General features: G+C 45.6%; 4 protein-coding genes across 11 annotated transcripts in view; 3 read left to right on the top strand and 1 right to left on the bottom strand.

The window, feature by feature from the left end:
- Cfap70 (cilia and flagella associated protein 70) overlaps window positions 1–7,960 on the top strand; it is a 60,426-nt gene extending 52,466 nt beyond the window's left edge. For all 4 annotated transcript variants that reach the window (XM_021182103.2, XM_021182102.2, XM_021182104.2 and 1 more), the window contains exons 24-29: window positions 932–1,084; window positions 1,673–1,834; window positions 4,856–4,945; window positions 7,102–7,203; window positions 7,438–7,485; window positions 7,724–7,960. In XM_021182103.2, the coding sequence (XP_021037762.1) occupies window positions 932–1,084; window positions 1,673–1,834; window positions 4,856–4,945; window positions 7,102–7,203; window positions 7,438–7,485; window positions 7,724–7,804 (636 nt within the window). In that variant the 3' untranslated portion in view covers window positions 7,805–7,960. The remainder of the gene's footprint in view (window positions 1–931; window positions 1,085–1,672; window positions 1,835–4,855; window positions 4,946–7,101; window positions 7,204–7,437; window positions 7,486–7,723) is intronic.
- A 543-nt stretch (window positions 7,961–8,503) lies between these two features.
- On the top strand, window positions 8,504–10,632 carry Mrps16 (mitochondrial ribosomal protein S16). The gene is made up of 3 exons (XM_021182293.2): window positions 8,504–8,659; window positions 9,700–9,960; window positions 10,395–10,632. Exons 1-3 carry the CDS (start codon window positions 8,647–8,649, stop codon window positions 10,526–10,528), a joined length of 408 nt encoding a protein of 135 aa, XP_021037952.1. The 5' UTR covers window positions 8,504–8,646; the 3' UTR covers window positions 10,529–10,632.
- A 2,309-nt stretch (window positions 10,633–12,941) lies between these two features.
- Window positions 12,942–16,966, top strand: Dnajc9 (DnaJ heat shock protein family (Hsp40) member C9). The gene is made up of 5 exons (XM_021182014.2): window positions 12,942–13,241; window positions 13,405–13,545; window positions 13,634–13,888; window positions 15,923–16,009; window positions 16,338–16,966. The coding sequence occupies exons 1-5, from the start codon at window positions 13,062–13,064 to the stop codon at window positions 16,452–16,454; spliced, it is 780 nt and encodes a 259-aa protein (XP_021037673.1). The 5' UTR covers window positions 12,942–13,061; the 3' UTR covers window positions 16,455–16,966.
- Window positions 16,967–18,357: 1,391 nt separating this feature from the next.
- Window positions 18,358–21,966, bottom strand: part of Fam149b1 (family with sequence similarity 149 member B1) — a 35,053-nt gene continuing 31,444 nt past the window's right edge. For 3 of the 5 annotated variants that reach the window (XM_029469113.1, XM_021182330.2, XM_021182328.2), the window contains 2 exons: window positions 19,980–20,052; window positions 18,768–18,932 (listed from right to left, as the gene is read on the bottom strand). In XM_029469113.1, coding sequence (XP_029324973.1) covers window positions 18,865–18,932; window positions 19,980–20,052 — 141 coding nt within the window. In that variant the 3' untranslated portion in view covers window positions 18,768–18,864. Of the gene's footprint in view, window positions 18,933–19,979; window positions 20,053–21,966 lie in introns of all 5 variants that reach the window. The other 2 variants (XM_021182327.1, XM_021182329.2) reach the window with 1 other exon arrangement.

Below are 21,966 nucleotides of genomic sequence, written 5' to 3'. Positions count from 1 at the left end.
TTGATCTGGGCTAAAGAATATGACTGTTTCCAAATATACTGACACACATAATCACAGGCAGAGCATCTGGGAGCAGTCTTTTTCCCAGAAAAGAAGTCCATCTAATAAGCACGTGCTACACTAGGGGTACCATGAGCAAGTGGTGGGAGGGAGGGGGACCTGGTAGAGTTGACTCCAATCTTGCAAATATGTATCTCACTTGAGGGCATGCAATCTCAAGGATTATGAACTGGGTGGGATTGGATCACATTAGGTATGAACTCTTCCCAACAGTGAATAAATGCACTTCCCCGGGTCAGTGCCACGAGGCAGGTAGAGAGAACAATCTTGCTAGGGTAGTTTCCTGGGAAGGTGTGCATAAGGGTTCCATATCGCAGACTAAGACTAGAATGTACTGCAAAAGCTGGGGGGGGGGTGTCACAGGCACGTGCAACTGCACCAGATTTGCAGGTCTTTTAAGGGGGTGGGAATAAAGAGCCTCCAATGCACTGGTACTAACTAACATAAATGTTTAGTGCTATGGCAAAAGCAGCAATGTATGTTTGTGGAATCCCAAGTCTTAGCACATTAGAGAGGCAGGTATTGTTTCATTATGAGTTTCCTTAAAATGTCAACTGTTTGGAAATGTTCCGTCAAGTGTAAGCAGCGGGGTGATGAAGTGCCTTTGCCTGAACAAGCTCATAAGTGCAGCCTGAATCTCAGGCTCATGGCCACAAGCCTGCACCATGCAGTGCTGCATTGGAAATGTCGGTGTTTGCTGACTGAGTAGCTTGTGGCTTCCCTTGTCCCTGTACCCCTGCAGATGATCATTCTCCCCTATAAGACGTCCCTCACTGTTTGCCATCAGAGCCACATGCTCTCCACCCTAAAAGCTATTCAGCTAGAACAGTGCAGTCATTCTTATGTTCTTTATCACTGGGTTTCCTTGCAGTTCGTGCACAGAGTGCTGGCACATGAGCTGCTGTGCCCCCAAGGAGGACCCAGCTGTGAGTATTATCTGGTTCTGGCCCAGACACATCTGCTCAAGAAGGACTTTGCCAAGACAGAGGAGTATCTACAGCAAGCAGCGCAGATGGACTACCTGGTACTGATTTTCCTAGAGAAAGCCTCTTGAATGGGAGGAGGAGGGGGTGAATGGTCTTTGCTAAAGCAGAGATGAAAGTGGACCACAATAGCGTGTCTCAGCTGCCTAGGCGAGCGAGCCCAAGAGCTGGAAGGTAGCATGGGCAGCTTCATGATCCTCTGTCTGGAAATAAGTCAGTAGATCAGTGGTGCCACATCTCGGAGACTGCTGGCATGATGTGTGTGGGTGATATTTATGTGTGCATTTGGCTTTTGTTAGTAATCATGAGTTCTATAAAAGGTAAGGGATAGGCAGTCATTTATCAGGAGTTGCTCGTTATTTCAAGTTTCTAGACTTTTCTTTGTTCCTAATAGCATCATACTGATGATAGCTGAGTGTTTGTCTCAACATGCACCCCAAAGACAAATTGGCTTCTGAGGAATACAAGAATGAGAGCATGGCCACCCACGTGACTAAAATGGCTCTCTCTGTATGTGTGCTCTTAGGGGGGAAAAAGGGAGAAAATGTATCCATCTAAATTTAAATGTTTAACAAAATTCATTAGGGACTTAACTGCCACATCACCCTGCCTGTTCTTTGCTTCCTCAGAACCCTAATGTCTGGGGTGTGAAGGGCCATCTCTACTTCCTGAGTGGAAACCATGCCGAGGCCAAAGAATGCTATGAGAGAACTATTAGTTTTGTAGTTGATGCTTCTGAGATGCACTTCATCTTCCTACGTTTGGGACACATCTACCTGGAAGAGAAAGAGGTAAGGGAAAGAAAGAGAAGGTTCAGATCCATGGTCCAGGACCTGGCAGAGGCTACAGAGGGAAGTAGCTCAACACTGCCACCTACAGTAACCTCAGGAGCTTCCAGCCTGGGTCCTCCCACACCTCAGAGCCACTTATCAGAGACCTTCCTTCACCTTAGGTAAAACCACATCCATGGCTGCACTGCAGAAAAGAATTCAGGACAAGCCAGGATGAAGCAGAGTTCTGGAGTTTATTAGATAGAAACACAGAATAGCATACCCTTTAGTTAAATGTGATTTGGAGAGGAGACATCCCAAATGCGGATGGCCGCCTCCAGAGTGCATTCTAGATGTCCTCACAGCATCCATATGTATGAGTCTGGGCTCTCATTAAAAAGCTTTAATGATTAAGCAAGTGTCTTAGTCAGGGTTTCTATTCCTGCACAAACATCATGACCAAGAAGCAAGTTGGGGAGGAAAGGGTTTATTCAGCTTACACTTCCATACTGCTGTTCATTAGCAAGGAAGTCAGGACTGGAACTCAAGCAGGTAAGAAAGCAGGAGCTGATGCAGAGGCCATGAAGGGATGTTCTTTACTGGCTTGCTTCCCCTGGCTTGCTCAGCCTGCTCTCTTATAGAACCCAAGACTACCAGCCCAGAGATGGCACCACCCACAAGGGGCCTTTCCCCCTTGATCACTAATTGAGAAAATGCCCCACAGCTGGATCTCTCATGGAGGCATTTTCCCCAACTGAAGCTCCTTTCTCTGTGATAACTCCAGCTGTGTCAAGTTGACACAAAACTAGCAAGTACAGCGAGTTTTTGAAAATCATGAATTCAAAATTTAAGTGAACATTGTGAGTTGTGGGGCTGGAGAGGTGGCTCAGTGGCTGAGTGGTTAACACGTGCTATACACTCATCCCTGGGTAACCTCTTGCAAAGGAGCCCGGGTTGGATCCCAGTACTTCTATAACAGCTCACAACCATCTGTAACTCCAACTTCAGGGGATCTGAGTCCATCTGGAGGTGTCCCCAGGTACCAGCACATACATGGCATATACCCATACGTGTAAATAAATCTTCGTAAAAGAAATCTTTAGCTGAGCAGTGGTTCCACCACTTGGGACACAGAGGCAGGAGAATCTTTGTGAGTTCAAGGCCAACCTGATCTACAAGCTCCGGAATAGGCAGGACTCTAGAGAGAAACCAGGTCTCAACAAGTGAAACAAAAAACCAAACAGCAGCAGCATCCAAAGAGTGTGTTTCCGGCACCCACACCAAACTGCCCAAAACTCCCGTTGCAGGGATCTGACATCTCCAGCCTGCACAGGCCTTGCTGGCACACACAAGCAGACACACATACATGTGATTAAAAATAAGGCACATCTTTTTTTTTTTTTAAAGGATTTCCTTTATTAAATGAAATTGCCAAGGTTTCATGAGGACCATCTTTTGGGTTTGGGGGTAAGACAGGAGTGGCTATGCAGGTAAACTGCAGTCCCTCCGCGTCCTAAGCAAGTGCCAGCCCCTCCTGGTCCTAAGCAAACACCACTTCCTGTTTTTAGCACCCTTGCTTGTCTCTAAGGAGACAAGCGCTATCTCCAGGGGTGGTTCCAATTTCAGCAGCTGAGTTTTTGACTTCCAGGCAGATTTCCTTCCCGTGTTTCCTTGACTCATCCTGTGTCACAGCCATCCTAAAAAGGGCCACATGGTCATGACACTATACCAACGGCAAAGCCATGAGAGTAAGCAATAGGGGAACAAGCCACTTGGACCCACCTAAGAGCTGCCACTGTTCTGCCACAGGCATTTTGACTCCCTGACTTTGTCTTCGTCTCCTTTCCCTTCTTCACCCATAAGTGCCAGTTTTGTATTTAGAACCTTAACCAACAAGAACACGGAGTCACAATGTACGACAATGTGCATGGGAAGGCTAGTCCCGGTCTGAGAGAAATCAGAGCCCGACTGCAGTGAAGTAAAGGATTTTCTTTCTAGCGTCAGTACAAGCTGCCATCTTCAAGGCACTACTGACCTGTGGGCAGTTTCTAGGCAGCCAGTTTCTAGGCTGAATGCTAGGGTCAGCTGTAGGTACAAGAGGAGAAAGAGCCTCCAAGTCTTACTTGTTTTGGAAGTTTCGTTTTGGAAAGAGAGGGGGTCTTGCTGAGGGTGGCAGTGTATGATCCCAGCCCTCAAGAGGCTTAGGTCACAAGATGGCTTGAGCTCAGAACTTACAAGCCAACCTGGGGAAAATACTAAGCTCTTGTCTCAGACAAGCCGGGCTAGAGACACAGTGCAGTTGGTTGAAGGGATGTCCCTCGTGAAAGCGGCCCTGGGCTCAGTCCCCAGCACCACATAAAACTGGGTGTGGCGGCACTTCCTGTAGTTCCTGCTTCCAGGAGGCAGAGCTTGGAAAATCAGCTGGCTAAGGTCATCCTGGGCCACACAGCAAGTCTGTGGTCAGTCTGGGCTATGAGACGTTGTCTTATCCTCACCCACACTAAAAGGAAAGAAACGGTAACTTATTATAAGACTGTCCTTGAACTTCTGGACTCAAAATCCTCTTGCCTCAACTCTTAGAAGCTGGGAAGCTAGAGATTTAGGCATTGCATCTGGATGAAAGTTTGACTTTTGAATCTCTCCAAATATCTTCTGTGGCACCACTAAGACTTCTGCTAGGGGAACAGGTTCTCAGAGGGACCAAAGACTCGGTGTCTGCCATCCCCACCACATGGTGCCACTTTTAAGTGAAAAGATCTAGTCCGCACAGTCTAGACAGAATTCAAATAACCACTGTGCTTGCCCAAAAATGTCCTGTGTGAGTCCCTCCTGAATCCTTGGATCTGTTCCCAGGTGAAAGTCGACCTATCATTTGGCTTCCTCACCCCTCCCCATCCTCTTGCAACAGCTCCTTTAAGTATTCATGGAAATACCATCCAAGGACTCACTGTGTTCCAGACTATTCTGGAACAAAACTGCCAAGAAGCTCACGGTTCCCCTAACAACATGGCATTTAAGCTTATCGCTCCTTTCTTTTGCCAGTATGAAAACGCAAAGAGAATGTACATGCATGCCTGTAAGAGATCACCTTCGTGCCTCACTTGGCTAGGACTAGGGATTGCCTGTTACCGGGTAAGAGAGCAGAGGCCCAGTGGTCCTCCAAGTGGATTGTGGGGGTTTATGGGGATGGTGGGATGGCAGTGGCTCTAAAGAAAAAACCGTCCTTCAAAGTTGTTCATGAGCAGAAGCCTGGACTAGGAAACTAAAAATATCTTTGGAAAAAAGAAAACATGAAAACCTGGCTTGAGGAATCTGATATGTAGAGAAACAGAGGTGAGCTCCCAGGGCCACACAAGCAGCTGTAGCGTCAATGTTTTTCTTTGAGTCTTTTTTTTTTTTTTTTAAATCAAGGAGTGTTTGAAATTGTCCTTAGTTTTAAAGAGAAGAAAATGCCTTCCCCATCACTGTCACCCTGATTCGGTAGTCATTAGCTTTAGATGCTCATTGTCTTCATCTTTGTCCCAGTGTTTCTCGCTGGAGCCTTTCAAGGTGAATGTTAGACATGAGACATCTCATCTGCAAATCCCTTAACATGGTCAGACTCGAATCTAATTCCTGTCTTGCCTAGTACTAAAGATGGAGTTTTCACATACCCAGGATGGTCTCAAACTCACTACCACAGATAACAATGAACTCTCAATCTCTCTCTCTTACCACCAAAACTGGGATTACAGATAGGATTTTCTACCGAAACCATGATGTTATTGGCATCTGCCATGTTCACAGAGTCCCTGCCTGAGGCTGGGGTACTACCTTCAGAGCTGTAAACCTGCCTTTGATCCCATAAATCAGGAGGCAGAGGCAGGTAGTTCCCTATGAAGCCAAGGCCAGCCTGGTCTATACAGCAAGTTCCGGGCCAGCCAGGGCTACAGTAAGATCCTGTCTCAAGAAAAAACAAATGTTAACAAAAAGGTTGTTTTCTGTGCGTGTACTCTATCACACCCACACCTTTGTCCCTCTTGATCTTGTGCCTCTAACAAACTCCTACTAATCCCTCATGGTCCATTTTAGTGATGTTTCTTCTCTAAGGCCACTTTTCTTCAGTCTTAGGGTAGATCTGATACTATTTCTTTGTGTCACCTTTAGGTCATAAGTGTACTTTTGCTCTGGAAATATTTATTTTGTAGAACTGTTTATGTATTTGATTTTTCATTATATTTGTTTATTTATCTACCAGTGATATCTCTGAGGGCAGGGGCTGTATATGTACATACATACTTTAATTCTTAGTATCATGTATATTGCTGAGCAGAGAACACTTCTTCAGCAAATGTATGTTGACTGAATACATGGCTGCAAGACGTAAGGTGTGAGTCAAAACATGGACATGGCTGGAAGGCTGTGCTTCATATTTTCATAGCCTTTGAAACTCACTGTTCTTTTAACACAGAAAACAAACAGAAAACAGTATCTTGGCCTGGTGGCTCATAAATACAATCCCAATGCCTGATCAGCTGAGGAAGGAAGACAGTTTCACGTTCAAGGCTAGCCTGAAATACCTGAGTTTCAAGCCATGAGTTTCACTAACAGGAAGACTCAGTCTCTAAATAATTTTAAAAACAAAAATAAACAAAAAAATGAGAGGAAAGATATATACCTACCATATATCCATCCACAAATAATGTTTTTAATAGTTACATAATTATGTAGGACATATAAAGTATATGTTACATATGAATTCAGAAACACTGGTGAATTTTGAGATTTTGGATTTTTTTTTTTTTTTTTTGAATAGCACTGGTATAGGTCGTGGACATCTATTGGTTGAATAGCAGATTCATCTAAGCTGACTCTTGTTGTGTTTTATGAAGTAGGAGAGAGGCCAGGATATGTTTTGGTAGAGGTGCGGTATAGTGAGGTGGGAGAGGTTGCCTCTGTGGGCCCAGGCTGAGGCATCCCTTCCCCCTGAGGGACCAGCCACACAACAGATACAGTATAGAATAGAGTTTATTTAGGGCATGGGTAGGGGAGTTGAGAAAGTAGTAGAGACAGAGAAAGGCGGTGGCGGGGGTGGGGTGGGGTGGGGGGGAAGAAGAGAAGAGGGAAGGCCAGAATCAGAGAGAGGGGGGGGGGGCAAAGAGAGGAGCCCCTTTCATAGTAAACTAGGCATACCTGGCTATTGCCAGGTAACTGTGGGATGGAGCCTAGAAGGAATTCTAACAACTCTACTATGCTTAAGTGGAAACCAATTTGGACTGTATCTCCTAACTCTCTCTCTCTCTGCCAAGCTGGAGGAGCTCACGGAAGCTGAGGATGCTCTGTCTGAAGCCAATGCGTTGAATAACTGCAACGCCGAAGTGTGGGCCTATCTGGCTCTGGTCTGCCTGAAAGTGAGTGTTTCTTATTGTCCCTTCACGAAGCCCTCTCAGGGATCAGGTGAAGGCCAACTAAGAAAGAAAGGTAAGCTGGCTGCTAACACACAGCAACTGACGTTGGAAGAGCTCCAGATTTGTCACTGTACTGACCACAAGGAGAATGTTCTGGGCGGTTCGTCCTCGAGATGAATGTGCTCAGTAACCTCCGATTCACGTTTTACTAAGAAAGATGTTAATTGCTTCTTTCAGGTTGGACGACAACTGGAAGCAGAGCAGGCTTATAAGTATACAATAAAGGTATGTGACCGCTGATTGCCATTCTGAGAGTGCACAGACCGTGAGAGCGCTCAGTGCTCAGTGCCTGATGAATTCCTACCCACGATCCAATACATTCCAATTCTTTGAGAGCTTCCATGGTGTCGAGAGTACAGGAGAGGCCCATCCCGTCCCCACAAATCTGGAGCCTCTTAAATTAGGGGTCTTCAAAGACACATGGTGTGTTGGACATAACTTCTTCCCTGCCTTGTTTCTGCAGCTGAAACTGAAAGACCAGGCTCTACTTGAAGAAATCCACACTGTACAGGAAATGGTTGGTTTTGGAAATCCATCTTTCTGACAGCCTTACAACTGGATATTTAATATGGAGCCCCAAGCACGTTTCTTTTCCAAATTGTCACCAGATGAAGCCTGCCCATCCCCACCCCCACCCCTTTAGTTCACATTAAAAAAAAAAATACAAACCCAAAACTCAAAATTTATCATGTTTCTGGAGTCGTATGTATAGCACATTATATTTTATATGCTCTTATGTACATGTAGCTAATTAATAGCCATTATTTGTGGGTAGATATCTGGCATAATGGTGTAACTATTAGAATTACTTTTTAAAGTTTATCTGATCACCTTGGAGGTAAGATTCCCTGGAGGCGCACAATTGCCAAAGTTCTGGACCAATGTTACTGGGGCTTGGAAATTAAGGCAGCATCTTCAAAGGTGGGACCAGAATACAACTGTGCTGTGTCACACACAGTTGACAGTGGGTAAGAGAACAGAGGATATTCGGGAGGCGGGGGAACCGTCGCAGGATGGACCGGCCTGCAAGGAACTCAGCACGGCCGGGGACAGGTCGGACAGTCTCCCGAACGCCGCAGGCACTCAGCTGAAGACCGCCAGCAGCCCACGCCTACAGACACGCCTCTTCCGCAGCAGTCAAGGATCAGTCACCAGCGCCCTGTGACACTCCCGGCGCCCGGTTGCCCTCCCGTGCGCATTGGAAGAGAAAGCGGAAGGGGCGGGCCGATCGGCCGGGGGCTTCCGCCGAGGGCTTTCCGGCTCTGGAGTGGTGCGGACGTCGCGTCGTGTGCCCGCGCGGCCGCTTGGGGGCGCTCTTCCGGGCTTCAGGCTCTGTGCGGCGGGGCTGTGCAGCGGGACAGCGGGAGAGCCGCTCGCCGAGGCACCATGGTCCACCTCAGTGAGTGCGCGGGGCTTCCGGGCGGGCGTGGGCTGCGGCGACCCGGGCTAGGCGCGGCCACACCGCCTCCCAGCGGAGCTTCTTCTCAGTCCGTCTCGCTCTTAACAGTGGTCTCACTGTGTAGCTCTGGCTGGCCTGGAACTCGCAGCGTAAAGACGGGCTGGCTTCGAACTCCTTCCTAGACAGACGTTTGCCTCTGCCTCCCAAAGGTGCTGTGATTAGAGGCGTGCGTCACCGTGCCCAGCCTCTCTGTTTTTTACCACACATCGTAGAAATCGTTTTACAGATGAGGCACCTAAGGGTAAGACAAGGTCATGGCTGGGTAAATGGTGTTAGGGTCCGAGAATTTGGAAATAATCCAGTATGAAAATCAAGTTTAAACCAGCAAGTTTATTTTAAAAGCTAATATTTCGGGGAGACGGCTGGGTTCGAGATCCAAAACCTGTCAGCGGGGGGCAAGACAGGACAACCTTTTAAAACATACAAACCACAAATTGGACGGGCTAGGGACCACATGCCCGGTTTTCCATACCTTTTAAGTGGGTTACTACCGGTCAAGCACCTCAGTTGGCTTCTTAACTTGGCCTGGATTGAGGCCAGCCAGTCAGAGCCTATGTAGCGGCCGGTTGGTGGGTTTCAGTCCGGACTAGTTGCTAACCAACAAGGCATAGGGTGAGATATTGTGGCCTAAGTTCATATGGGGCGCCTGGGGCCAGAAGCCATTTCTGGGAATTCAGCTGTTTCTTAGAATCTATCTTAGTACAAAGTGGAGACTATTTACAAGATGGAGTCTCTGAGGATAAAGTGGCCCCCAACCTCGGCAGGTCTGTGTTATGTGGATTTGGAAAAAAGGAGGCATGTCTGGTCTGGAGGGGCTAAGGAGGAGTTTCACCCACAGGACTGTATCCAAGCTGGATGGAGCAGGGCATAGATTGGAAGTGAGAGCACTGCAGTAGAAGGAGGAATTGTGCCTTTACCTTATGTGATCTATTTTGAGTCTACTAAACATTTTTGCGCCCTAACCAGCTATTTCTCTACAGCAACCGTTTTCTGCAAAGCCTACCACGGAGGCCACCTAACCATACGCCTTGCTTTGGGTGGCTGCACCAACCGGCCTTTTTACCGCATTGTGGCTGCTCACAACAAGTGCCCCAGGGATGGCCGATTTGTGGAGCAGTTGGGCTCCTATGATCCACTACCCAACAGTCACGGAGAAAAACTAGTTGCCCTCAACCTGGACCGGATCCGGCATTGGATTGGCTGTGGGGCTCACCTCTCTAAGCCTATGGAGAAACTTCTAGGTAAACCAGCCCTGAGCTTAGATAATTTAACAGATGCTATACTGTGGTCAACTCTGGGAGGATGGAAAAGAAGACTGGTTTCTATTCCATCCAAGCTGCTCTGGACAGGAGTGGAGGGTGAAGTAGTGTAACTGCAGTTTTTTAATCTGGAGACCCCCTTTATGGTCTCCTTTAGAAGACTCCAAGTGACTGGGATTTTGTGCAAAAAAAAAAAAAAAAGGGACAACTGTGTCTTGGGTACCTGCCTGTCAGTTTGTTTGTTTGTTTATTAGTGAGGAGAAAGGTTTTAGGAAGTAGACAGCGAGCTTAGCAAGCGAGGGGCCTATTTCTTGCCTATGCTGTTGGTCAGGTGTTGGGTTTCAATTCTGGGAAGCAGACTCTTGGGAAACATTGGCATGTGAGCTACGTTATAATGAGAATCCTGTTGCTTTTAGGTCTGTCTGGCTTTTTCCCCCTGCATCCGATGATGATCACCAATGCTGAGAGACTACGGAGGAGGAGAGCACGAGAGGTCCTCTTAGCGTCTCAGAAAGCAGAGTCAGAGGCCAAAGAGACAGAAGCAAGCTGACTTCAGTGAACACTGCCCTGGCCGCAAAGTCAAGGGCCTGTGAAACTTGTGCATAAAGTTTTGTGTTGGGTTTTAAGGATCAATAAATGGAGTTTTCTAAGTCACGGTCCTCTGGCGTAGCCTGAGCAGGAGTCAGACAGAGGTTTCTTTTGTCTGATGTTTGAGCTGGATGTAGATACCTGCTTGGCTTTCCTGCCTTACCTTGTGGCATGCAGCGGGTACAGGGAGGTTTGGGCTTTGCGTTAGGCTCTGGTCACACGGGCAGCTTTACAGTTTGCTGGTCTCCAGTACGTTCCTGCTTCAGAGTCCTCAGCCGAGTGTTCTTGGCTCATTCAAATGTTTTCTTTAAGACAGGGTTTTTTTCTCTGCAACCCTGGCTGGTGTGGAGCTTGTTTTATGTAATATATACAGCAGCCTGACCTTGAACTTGTAGTATCCTCTTGCCCCTGTCCTCTGAGTGCTAGGATTACAGGTAGGGCTTCTATACATGGCCCAAATGCTTCCTTAACCACTTGGGATCATCCCAAAGGTGAAGAAGACAATCGGCTTGTTTATTGTCTGTTTCCTTGACACGTGATCTCATAAGACTCTGATGTAAAAGTTGGTGCTTTCATAGCCTTACCTTTGGTTTTTTTATTGTTTTCTTTTGTTTGTTTTTCTTTTCTGAGATTGGTTTCTCCGGAACAGAACTGACTTTGTATGCCAGGCTGGCCACCTGCCTCTGTCTGCTGCATGGCGGGGATGAAGGCGTCCTCCGCTACCCTTTAAAGAGTAATCAGAAGGAAGCGCAAAGCCCCTCACAGAGCCAACGCTGGGCTGAGAGTCTATGCTGTGTGTTCTGTATCACAACTGTGGGTCAGTCGGATCCACGGTTACGGATGAGGGAGGCTATGCCTCAGGAGTAGGAAACATAACTATAACAACTTGGGGTTCAAGCTCCATATGTCTACCTACAAAGTATTTTCCTACATATAATGTTGCCTATATGAAAGGAAAAACAATGATAAGACAGCCTTCCCAAAGCCCACTGTAAATGCCAGTGGGAGGCCTAGAACGTGGCTCAGGATGTACAGTGCTTTATCTTTATCTTAGCTCTGAGGTACTGAGTTCACATCCTTAGACCCAAGTAATAGCTGGACAGGAAGCAGAGTCTGCAATAGCAGCATCCCACAGGGACATGGGACGGTGGAGACACAAAGGAATCCTCAGACACGGGCAAGCTGGGATGCACAGTGGAGAAACAACACAGACATCTTGTCTCAAATGAGGTAGGAAGTGAAGACTGAGTGATACCTAAGGTGGTTCTCTGACCTCCATGTGTTAAAGCATGCACATGCCCACTTTAACCAACACATGAGTGTGCACACATACACAGAACAAAGTCTATGATAGAATCGTGTTTACGTATCACCAGTTCAGTATGTAAATGACAGGCTGTATGAAATCAAATATACCGTCTGCCTCACAGCGCCCCAGAACCATGGGATTCTACAGCTTAACATGAATTACAGGCTTGCTTTTTACATGCTGGGTAATGTAGGTTTTAAGTTCTTTAGGAATTAGTGCTCTGGCCTATTTTATCTGGGTTCTGGGAATAGTTACTAATGTACACTCAGAGGTTGCTCTCCATCCAGTGTGGCCACTGGTTTTCTTTCACTGGGCATGAAGGAACTCTGACAGTAGGTAAGAGAGGAACTAACTTTAGTTGGCTTTGATTTTTAGATCTGAGGAGGGGAAAAGCCAAAGAAGCAGTGAACTATTTAAAAGGATAGGATGGGTGGGTCAGTGCAATTAGTTTCCATTGCTGTGTGAGGTGACTGGAGCAGGTGAGTGGCGCTGATTCTGTGCTGCCAAAGATACACATCCTTTGAGATAAAAGGCATTCTTAAAAGTTGTGCTTTGTGTACTTTGATTGATACAGGCTATTCCTGCATGGACTGAGGGATTCATCCCAGATGAAGTCATCTAAGCCTATAGTTGTACTCCTTAGAGTATCACCTTAACAAAACACCTTTGGGTTGAACATGTTAAGTGTCCCAGTTTTCCTTATTTTGTATGATTGTGTGTGTGTGTGTAGGCCAAAAGACAACTTGACAGAGTATGTTCTCTCCTGCCACTCTATGGGTCCCAAAGGTCGTCAGGTATGGCGGCATGCCCTCCAACCCGCTGAGCATCCTCGCCAGCCCGAGCATCCGCTCTCTATTGGGAAAACTTCCGTTGGGTCTTGTACTGTACTCTCGTGTGTCATTGAGCTGTGCAGGGAACTGGGAGGAAGCACAGTAGTGGCTGGCAGGGGGTGGGGCGTGCCTCCTCTCCAGAAGACGCCGCCGCGGTCGCATTTTACTTCGCGGGCGAGAGAGAGCGAGGCTGCTTTGCGGCTGCCGTGAAGTGCGGCTGGCCCCGCCTCCGGCGCTCCTCCTGTGACGCAGGCGCCCAGAGTTATTTGGGCGGGAAAAGGCGGGGTGGCCGGCTGTCCGGCAGAGCGGCTGTGGCCTCAGCTTCCTCGGGTTCGCGGAGCAGCCTCTTCCCCGGCATGGGGCTGCTGGAGCTGTGCGAGCAGGTGTTCGGCACCGCCGACCTCTACCAGGTGCTGGGCGTGCGGCGCGAGGCTTCGGACGGCGAGGTCCGACGCGGCTACCACAAGGTGTCCCTGCAAGTGCACCCCGACCGAGTAGAGGAGGACCAGAAAGAGGACGCCACCCGCCGCTTCCAGGTTTGTGGGCCCGCGTTTGGACGGCTGCCCGGACTTGTGCTCTCCCGGGGCCCCTGCTCCTAGGACAGCGCACTGCTGATCTTCGGCCTGGCATTTTTCAGCTTTTCTAGCTGCCCTGTTTCGGTGGGAGGTTCAGGATGACTTTTGGATGCTCTGCTTACAGATCTTGGGAAGAGTCTACGCCGTTCTGAGTGACAAGGAACAGAAAGCAGTGTACGATGAACAGGGAACAGTGGACGAAGACTCTGCTAGCCTCAACGGAGACCGGGACTGGGATGCATATTGGAGATTACTCTTTAAAAAGGTAAAGAGCTTTAGTGGCTTTGACTAATTCTCATCATTCAGTCCACAGGAACAATTCGCGAAGTTAAAGCAATCTTTTTTGTTATTAGATATCGCTAGAGGATATCCAAGCTTTTGAAAAGACATACAAAGGCTCTGAAGAAGAGCTAAACGATATTAAGCAGGCCTATTTGGACTTCAAGGGCGACATGGACCAGATCATGGAGTCTGTGCTTTGTGTACAATACACAGATGAACCCAGGATAAGAAACATCATTCAAAAAGCTATTGAATCCAAAGAGATTCCAGCCTACAGTGCCTTCGTCAAAGAGTCTAAACAAAAGATGAATGCAAGGAAAAGGAGGGTAAGTAAACGTTGTTCCTAGTACATCTCAGCTGCCTCAAAAAAAGGGGTCTTGCTGTATTTACAGCGACGGAAATAGACTGCTGAAATATGATTGCTTGACCTGCAGCATTGATCTAACTGGATGACCAGGAAGAAAACCCTGATTATTTTGGTATGTTGTGCTGAAAATGATTCCTCTTTATGGACTGTTTGAAGTCAGCCTCAAGTGATTCTGAAAAGCTTTTCACATGAGGCAGTCCTTGTAGCTTTGCTGTATGGAGCCTGGTTACAAGGCTGTGTGTGGGCCTTGTGTGGTTATTGAACAGGTAGAAGATGGCAGTGACTGTGTGCTGTTAAACATGTAGAATGGCGGGGTGGTGCTCCCGTACTTGAGCACAGAGGAAGCTAACTGAGGATTACCACTTTTGAGGTCAGGCTGTGCTGTGTGGATCCGTGCTGCATTGGTTGTCTAGTATGTGGGAGGTTCCTAATGCTCCAAAACTGCCCAGAAGAGAGGGAGAAAACAAAAATTTTTAAAAATTCTGTAAATACATATAATTATTTCACATACATACACAAAGAAGGGGATGGAGAGATGGCTCAGTGGGCATGTACTGCTCTTACAGAGACCCAAGTTCAACTTCTAGGACCAAGGTTGGGTGTTGGCTCACAACCGTCTGTAACTCCAGCTCCCAAAGATCTGACACCTCTGGTTTCCATGTAACCACTGGGTGGTCTCTCCTGTCCCCACTCTGAGGAACACAATTGCCTAGACTTTAGGATTGGGACTTGTGGTTGATTCTTCGTCCCTTCATCCCTGTTTAACCAGGAATAGTGGGGATGTTAGCTGAGGAGTTGAAGGAAGCAAACATCTCTGCTTACGCTCTTTGGGAAAGTTACCCCAGACTGCTGGTAAAGCAACAGTTGCTTCATCTTGGCTTTCACAATTGGAGCTGACTGGAGAGCTGGCAATTTAAGATGTTAGGTGTCTGGTGGGTACTTGAGTTGTCTTTTGTGTGGCTCAAGTGGGTGGGCAAAGACCTGGAGCTTTTAGTACAAGAACATGCAGAGAGAAAAACTAATGTTAGTGTTTGGGGTGAGTTTAAGGGCCTGCTTTACAGAGAAGAGACTGCTATGCCTGTTTCATGGCTTGGAGTCACAGCTGTCGCATGTAAAACAGAGCAGCTGTATTAGATCAGGATTTTGGTTTGAGAAACTTGGAGTAAGAGGGGAAATGACAGTTTGAAAGCTGTGTAAAGGGATTGAGGAATGCTGAATTTTAAGAGATGATAATAGAACAAAACTTGTTTTTGTTCTGGAATAACAAGATCCCAATTTATCCTTATTCCTAGTGGAGATTTGGAAAATTTTACAATGAGTTAGGGCCTCACAGTTCTTGCTGTTGTGGTATTTTGGCAAATTTTGTTAAATGAAGATAGCTTTGAAATCAGGTAAAGAAAGGCTAAAACTGAGTTTGCTAATGTTTTTTTGACTACTCAGAAAACATTTTAAATTTGTGTTGTGTGTATTTGCATGTGTTTGTGCCTGCGTTTGTGAGTGCATGAGTGTGGGTGCCCTCAAAGCTGTTGATTCCCTGGAGCTAGAGTGACAGACAACCTGGTGTGGGTGCTGCGCATGGCCTCTGGAAAAGCTAGAAGTGCTAACAGCTGGTCCAGCTATCCAGCTCCAGGGAAAGGCTTTAAATCATTGCAGCTCACTAGGCTGCTGTGTACAAAATGGGGTTTCAGATGAAGATCCTGAAGTGCCTGGTACCTGGCATCCGATTTGACGCTGTCCTCGGCTATATGACCCTTCGGGTCCCCTAATAGGTTCCTTTGTGTCATCATATGGTTTGAGATGTCGATGTACTTGTGCTTTAGATTTAGGAAGTAGAATTGGGGATAACATAGAAGGACTTCCTGGAGTAATACTGCTTCCATGAGCAGTTCCTAGACCTCCAGCTCTAGGAAGGGCTAACGTTGTCTTTAAGGGGTAGAAAAACATATTTCTTACTTCTTGATTGCCATGGAGTCTGATAAAAGCTTCTGTCTAGGCTCAGGAAGAGGCTAAAGAAGCAGAGTTGAGCAGAAAGGAGCTGGGACTGGAAGAAGGAGTGGATAACTTGAAAGCACTCATCCAGGTAAACGTGGCAGGCTCCCTCACAGGCCCCTCTCACGGTTATTGGTACACTGTTTGGAATGTATTTCAGGATTTTTTTGTTTTTGTTTTGTTTTTTCCTTTAAGGTACACTTACACATAATTTATAGCATCTTTTTGGGTTTTGAGAATGTACACATCAGTGAATTGCCACCCCCGCTCCAAGCTGTACAGCTGTCACCACCACAGAGGCAGCCCGTAGCCACTGTTAGTCACTGGGGTGCTTGACTCCAACCCCTTCTAATGATGAAATACTTTGTATCAGTGGACAGTGTTGCATATTGAAAGCTATATTTTAACTTCTCAAACAGAGCAGACAAAAGGATCGGCAAAAGGAAATGGACAGTTTTCTGGCTCAAATGGAAGCAAAATACTGCAAACCTTCCAAAGGAGGGAAAAGAACATCACTCAAGAAGGAAAAGAAATGATGGGGTTTTTCTCTTCCTGGGTCCTTATGTGTCAGTGGGGGCAGTGGAGACAAGATGATGACAGCCATTAATGTAACCTGTGAGAGAAGTTGTCTGTCCTGCCTAAGCCAAGCAGGGTTCGTCGACCTGATCTTAGTAGTTTCTAGAATTCACCTAACACTGTGTGAGGGCTTCATGTGAAGGCTGTGTAGTGGTGATAGTTGGGAGGGCCGGTCTGACATTTGCTTTTGTGGGCCCCTATTTAGAATATTAGTTTCTGTGGACTGCTCTTGCTGCTGTGCGTGCACTGAAGAGAAACACTCTATATGGAGAACATCCTCAGAACGCTTGCTCAACAGCTGTCTTCTAAACAAATGCTACCGTGCTTTGGGTCTTAATCCTACAAGGGTCTTCTTGTCTTGTTCTACTGTTAGGTTTTGTATTCTGTCCTTGCAGTAGGAGACATCAGTGTTCATATTATTGCAAACTTTTTCATAAGACTGTATATGCTAAATAAAGAAAAAATGACAAAGATCTGGTGGATTATTTAAATGACTCCATTGGTCTATGAAGATAAAGTGTTTTATTTAAAGGACTTAAGTAACCTAGTCAGCATTGTAACAGACAGGCTGGCTTTGGCACACATCCTGTCTTTGCAGGTCACAGGCTTAGGCATTTCACTGGCCTTTTCTGAACTTTTTATCTGCAAGAGTGAGAGCCAAATTCATTAAATTGCATGTATTAAGTACAGCAGGATTTTTATGTGTTTTGAACTGTTTTGTGTGGTTTCAGAGGAGTCTCTCTGTGTAGTTCTAGCTAGCCTGCGATTTGCTATGTAAACTATAGTCAGGTTTTTTTGAAGATGAATACTAACTAGCTTTGAGGGGACACACACAAAAGGGTAAGGAACTAGGCTAAGTGACCTGAGGGTACTCTGAGTCATAGCTGCTCAGAAAGGCCACGAATGTAGATCTGATAACAGTGTATTCATTGTACAGACTTCTGAGAAAGATACTCATTACATCTTGAGTTGATAACTGTTCACTACAGTATGTGGTATATTTGTTAAGACTGTTCAAGTCTTCATTTGTATCATGCAAATAGTAAGCCTCTTTCCATTGAGCATTATAATTTAAGGTGGATACATCACACATTTAGTTTGTGATCACAAGTACAATAGAACTATTTAATGTATAACTCAGTGTGGGTTATTTGAAACATCTATTTCATGGCATAAGAACTTGGAATGGTTTAAGTCACCTTCAGTGGACAACCATTTGAATTTAGCCACTTTGAAAATCAGTAATGTCAAAGTGGTGTGATAATTAAGGAAATAGTGGCATTTTAATAAGACAGACTCAAGCCATAGTTCACACCATTGCTGCGCTCCCAGTGCCCTTGAGGAGATGTTGGTGTTACTAGAGGAAGACGTTCTCCAGTTCCACTGCTCTTTGAATGGAAAACTGGCTCAGTGAAGTGCTTACAAGTATGAAGACCAAGTTTGGATCCCTACCACTGACAAAGCAAAACAAACCTGTCTTGGTGTACAAATGAGGATCTCCAAGTTCAGTGAGAGACCCTATCTCAAAACATGAGAAACAATTAGGAAGGGCACCCAGTGATCTCTGGCCTATACATGCATGCACACACAATTGCAAACATGAGCACACAGACCCTGATGCCAAGCTGGGATGTAAGGCTGATCTAGGAAAGAAACATTAGTTTATAGTGTTGATACTTTTAGTTAGGTCTTAATTCATTCTGCTTTTTAAAGAAAAAGCTTGGCTAGCAAGATTGTTCATCAGATAAAGGCACCGATCCCATCCCCCCCCAACCCCAAATTCGATGATCTTAGTTCAGCACTGACTATACTCCTCCCCGCCATTCATACATACAAAAATACATTTAAAATGTAATAAAGAACTTAAAGTTTAGGAATGACATTTATTTGATGAATATATCAGATTGTTGGCAGCACTTTCTCCTAAAAATATGTTAAAACTGAGTGCAGTTCTCCAGGAATCAATATAAACAGAAATATTCTGAACCCAGTGATCTGAATCATTTGTGTGTAATCTCACTGAATCGTACAAGAATCGTACAAGAACTGGTGATTGGTTACAGACAACATGAGCAGTGATTTGGGGTGGTTTTTCATTGTCAAGTCTTTGGGGTACAATCTTTACTGCCCCATGGAATAGGTTAACTAAAGCTGAAAGAAGACTTAACTGCATACAGAACAGTTACCAGTGCAGTCTTTGGCAGATACTCTGTAGTATTTCTCAGACACTTGTACCAAGATAACTCTTGATGGACCAAGCTGCTGTTTGCAGGGGCTGTGCATCATCCGGTGCCTGAATGCTGGGGCATGAAACGCCTCCATGTGCTCCCAAGTCTGCTGCAACCTTGCAGGTTCTCACTTGCCCTGTGGTCACTGCCTGGTTCTAGAGATGGGTCCACCTCTGCTCTGAGGTTTTGTAGACCCATGTGACTGAGGACCTGTCGGACACAGAATTGCACAGAATAACAGTAAATAGTCTATATTTGATAATAAACATCACATGTCGTGGACTTTTACATAAAGTAGTAGTTGGATGTTAAAGTTGGATATGGTCTCTAAGTACTGAGAAGCGTGTATTCACCAAGACATTAAAAACCATGTTTACACAGTTCACCCTATGAGAAGACTGCTAGAGTCTAAGAAGTAAAAGGAAGCTGGGTGTGGTGTCACGTACTTTAGTCTCAGCACTGGGAGGCAGAGGCAGGAAGATCTGTGTTACTCAGGGCCAGCCTGCTCTGCATAGTTGTTCCAGGGCTGTCGGGTGAATAACTGAGACTTTGTCTCAAAACAAAACCAAAGCTGTAGCCTAGTTTTGCTGAGAACCTACTCATTAAAAACTGAGATGCTCATTTCAACAACTTAGGTGTTAAAACTAATTAACATCTTACTCAAAGTGTAGCTGAATATAGTAACTAGATTGGAAGTTTTAAAAAAAAGAGATTGATGCTGGATAGTGGTGGCATATGCCTTTAATTCTAGCACTCAGGAGGCAGAGGCCAGCCAACCTGGTCCACAGAATGAGTTCTAGGACAGCCAGGCTACACAGTGAAAGCCTGTGTTGAAAATCAAAAAAGAAAAAAGATTTACTTATGTATATGTGTGTATGCCTGCGAGTGTATGCCACTTGTGTACAGGTACAGGTATGGGTGCCAGAAGAGGGAGGCTGAGCTCTCGGAACTGGACTTGCAGGTGGATGTGAGTTGTCTGACATGGATGCTAGAACCTTAGGCTCTCAGGAAGAACAAGTGTTCTTAAAACCACTGAGCTATTTTTTTTTTCTGGTCCCTCAGATATTTTTGTTAAAAACAAACAAAACAGAAATCAGGAACTTTTTTGTCTTTGAGCAGTTGGCCTTTCTTTTATACCCATCTTGATGCTAAGATGATTTCCCTAGATGGGGGACAACTAAGTCTAGAGAAGCCTGCAAGAAAGGAAGCTATGTAGGAATAAAGAAGATAAAAGCAAGAGCTGCAGCCCAGCTGTACCTGCAGAGCCCCTGCCAGGTCGGGCCTGATGAGGATACTCAGATGCACATGAACTTCGGTACTGTGTGTCTGGCTAAAAGAAAAGAAAAGGCATCTTAGGATGCAGCTCAAAAGATATTTGTCTGAGGCTTACAGAGTATATTCGTTCCTTTCTGCTGCTTTGATAAAACACCATGAGCAAAGCGACTAAAAGAAGGAACAGTTTGTTGAGTCTATCAAGGCAGGGAAGCAGAAAGCATGGTGGCAGGAACAGCTGAGAAGCCACATCTTCAACTGCAAGCCGGAAGCAGAGAGATCTACCTAGCAATTGGTGGGAGTCTTAAACTCTCACACACCCTCAGTTGATAAAACTTCCTCCAGACAGGCCATACCTCAACTGCCCAAACAGCCTCACTGGCTAGGGACCAAGTACTCAAATGCCGTAGATTATGGGGAACATCTCACTCAAACCACCACACAGAGGAAAACCTTAACGTTAACAATGAAAAACTCATCTGCCAACCTGTATTGAATTCCAAGGAGAGTACTCCAAGCTAGATAGTCACAAAGCAATTTGCTAACTTGTAGGAACTTTATGTACTACAACTGTATTACTTCGTCTTTAAGAAAATGTTAGCATTTACAAATCCATATGGTGTAATGTTGCAATCAGATAAAAAAAGACATTTTATTTTGACTCCACTGTGTTGGGATTGCAGGTTTGCAACACCATAGCTGGTCAAGATAATGCCATTGGAGGTTACAGGGTGCCATTTAAATAGAATCAACACTGTTGTGAGGGGAAAGTACCTGGAGATTCCATCTTCTGCAGCAGTTTGCAGAATGACAGCATCTGTAGCTCTTGTAGCCAACCTGACCCTTGAACCATCTACTAACAGTGGTGGGAGCTTGTAGTTGTCTCTTTTACAGGGCTCCCACAACAAATGACCACAACGTGGGCAGCCAAAACAACAGAAAGGTGAGAGATTAGCAGATTGCTTTAGGGACCACATGGTAGTGATTGCAGCGACTTAACATAGCTGTCGAAAAAGTAAAAAGTAAAAGCGTGGTGACTCTTCTTCAATAAAGCTTTATTTACAAAGCCAGGCAGCAGCCCTTCCAGGGCTCCTGGACTGAGATTTACTGACTCCTAGCCTAGACAAAAGCACCAAGGAACAAGGTTCTAGTCAGCAGCTCCAGGCCCAAGGCTCAGCACGCATACTTTCAGCTGCTACTTACTCTTTATGGTAGGACATGGGGAAAATAATGCTAAGGCAGGCAATTTTTACTGTTATAATAAACTTATTTTTTAAAGAGACTTTGAAGTGTTTTCCTATGTTCAGTTTTATTCCTAAGGCAACTAAAATTAAATTTTGAAAGGAAAGAACATATAGAACATAACATGGCTTAACAAATGTTCTGACTCTAATCATGAGACCGTTCAGATGCTCTTAGGCTTCCGGGATTACTGTGAACCTCTGAGCCACAGCTTCGTTTCTCTTTCTGTGACTTGCCGCCTAACTCAAGCGGCAGGAAATTCTGAGTTGAATAGTGCCCTTCAAAACTCATATCATCTTGGAACTTGTGAATGTGACTATTTTTGGAAACCCATTTCTTCGCATGAGTAATCAAGTTAAGGTGAACTATTGTTTTAGAGTGGACTATAAATTCAATGGCTGCTATCTTTTAATTTTCATTTTATTGTAATAAACATGTTGACTGCATGTATCACCGGGAAGTTACATTGTGAGCTGCCATGTGAGTGCTGAGAATCGAAAACACCATTTTTAAACCATTTAGCTAGCTCTAACCCCAAATGTCTTAACCACTGAGCTAGCTCTCTAACCCCAACTGTTTTTAAAATTAATTCCTCTTTGTGCCTATGAGCAGTGAGTGTGTACCCACACGAGTGCACATGGCAGGATCCCACCTTTGGTGTGGTTCTCAGGAGCTGCCCACCTTGTTTTGGCAGCAGGGTTTCTCACTAAGATCTGGGGTTTATCCATTA

This window comes from Mus caroli, chromosome 14, assembly GCF_900094665.2.
Source record: "Mus caroli chromosome 14, CAROLI_EIJ_v1.1, whole genome shotgun sequence".
In the NCBI taxonomy this organism is placed as follows: Eukaryota; Metazoa; Chordata; class Mammalia; order Rodentia; family Muridae; genus Mus; species Mus caroli.
This window is presented reverse-complemented; position numbering and strand designations above follow the sequence as displayed.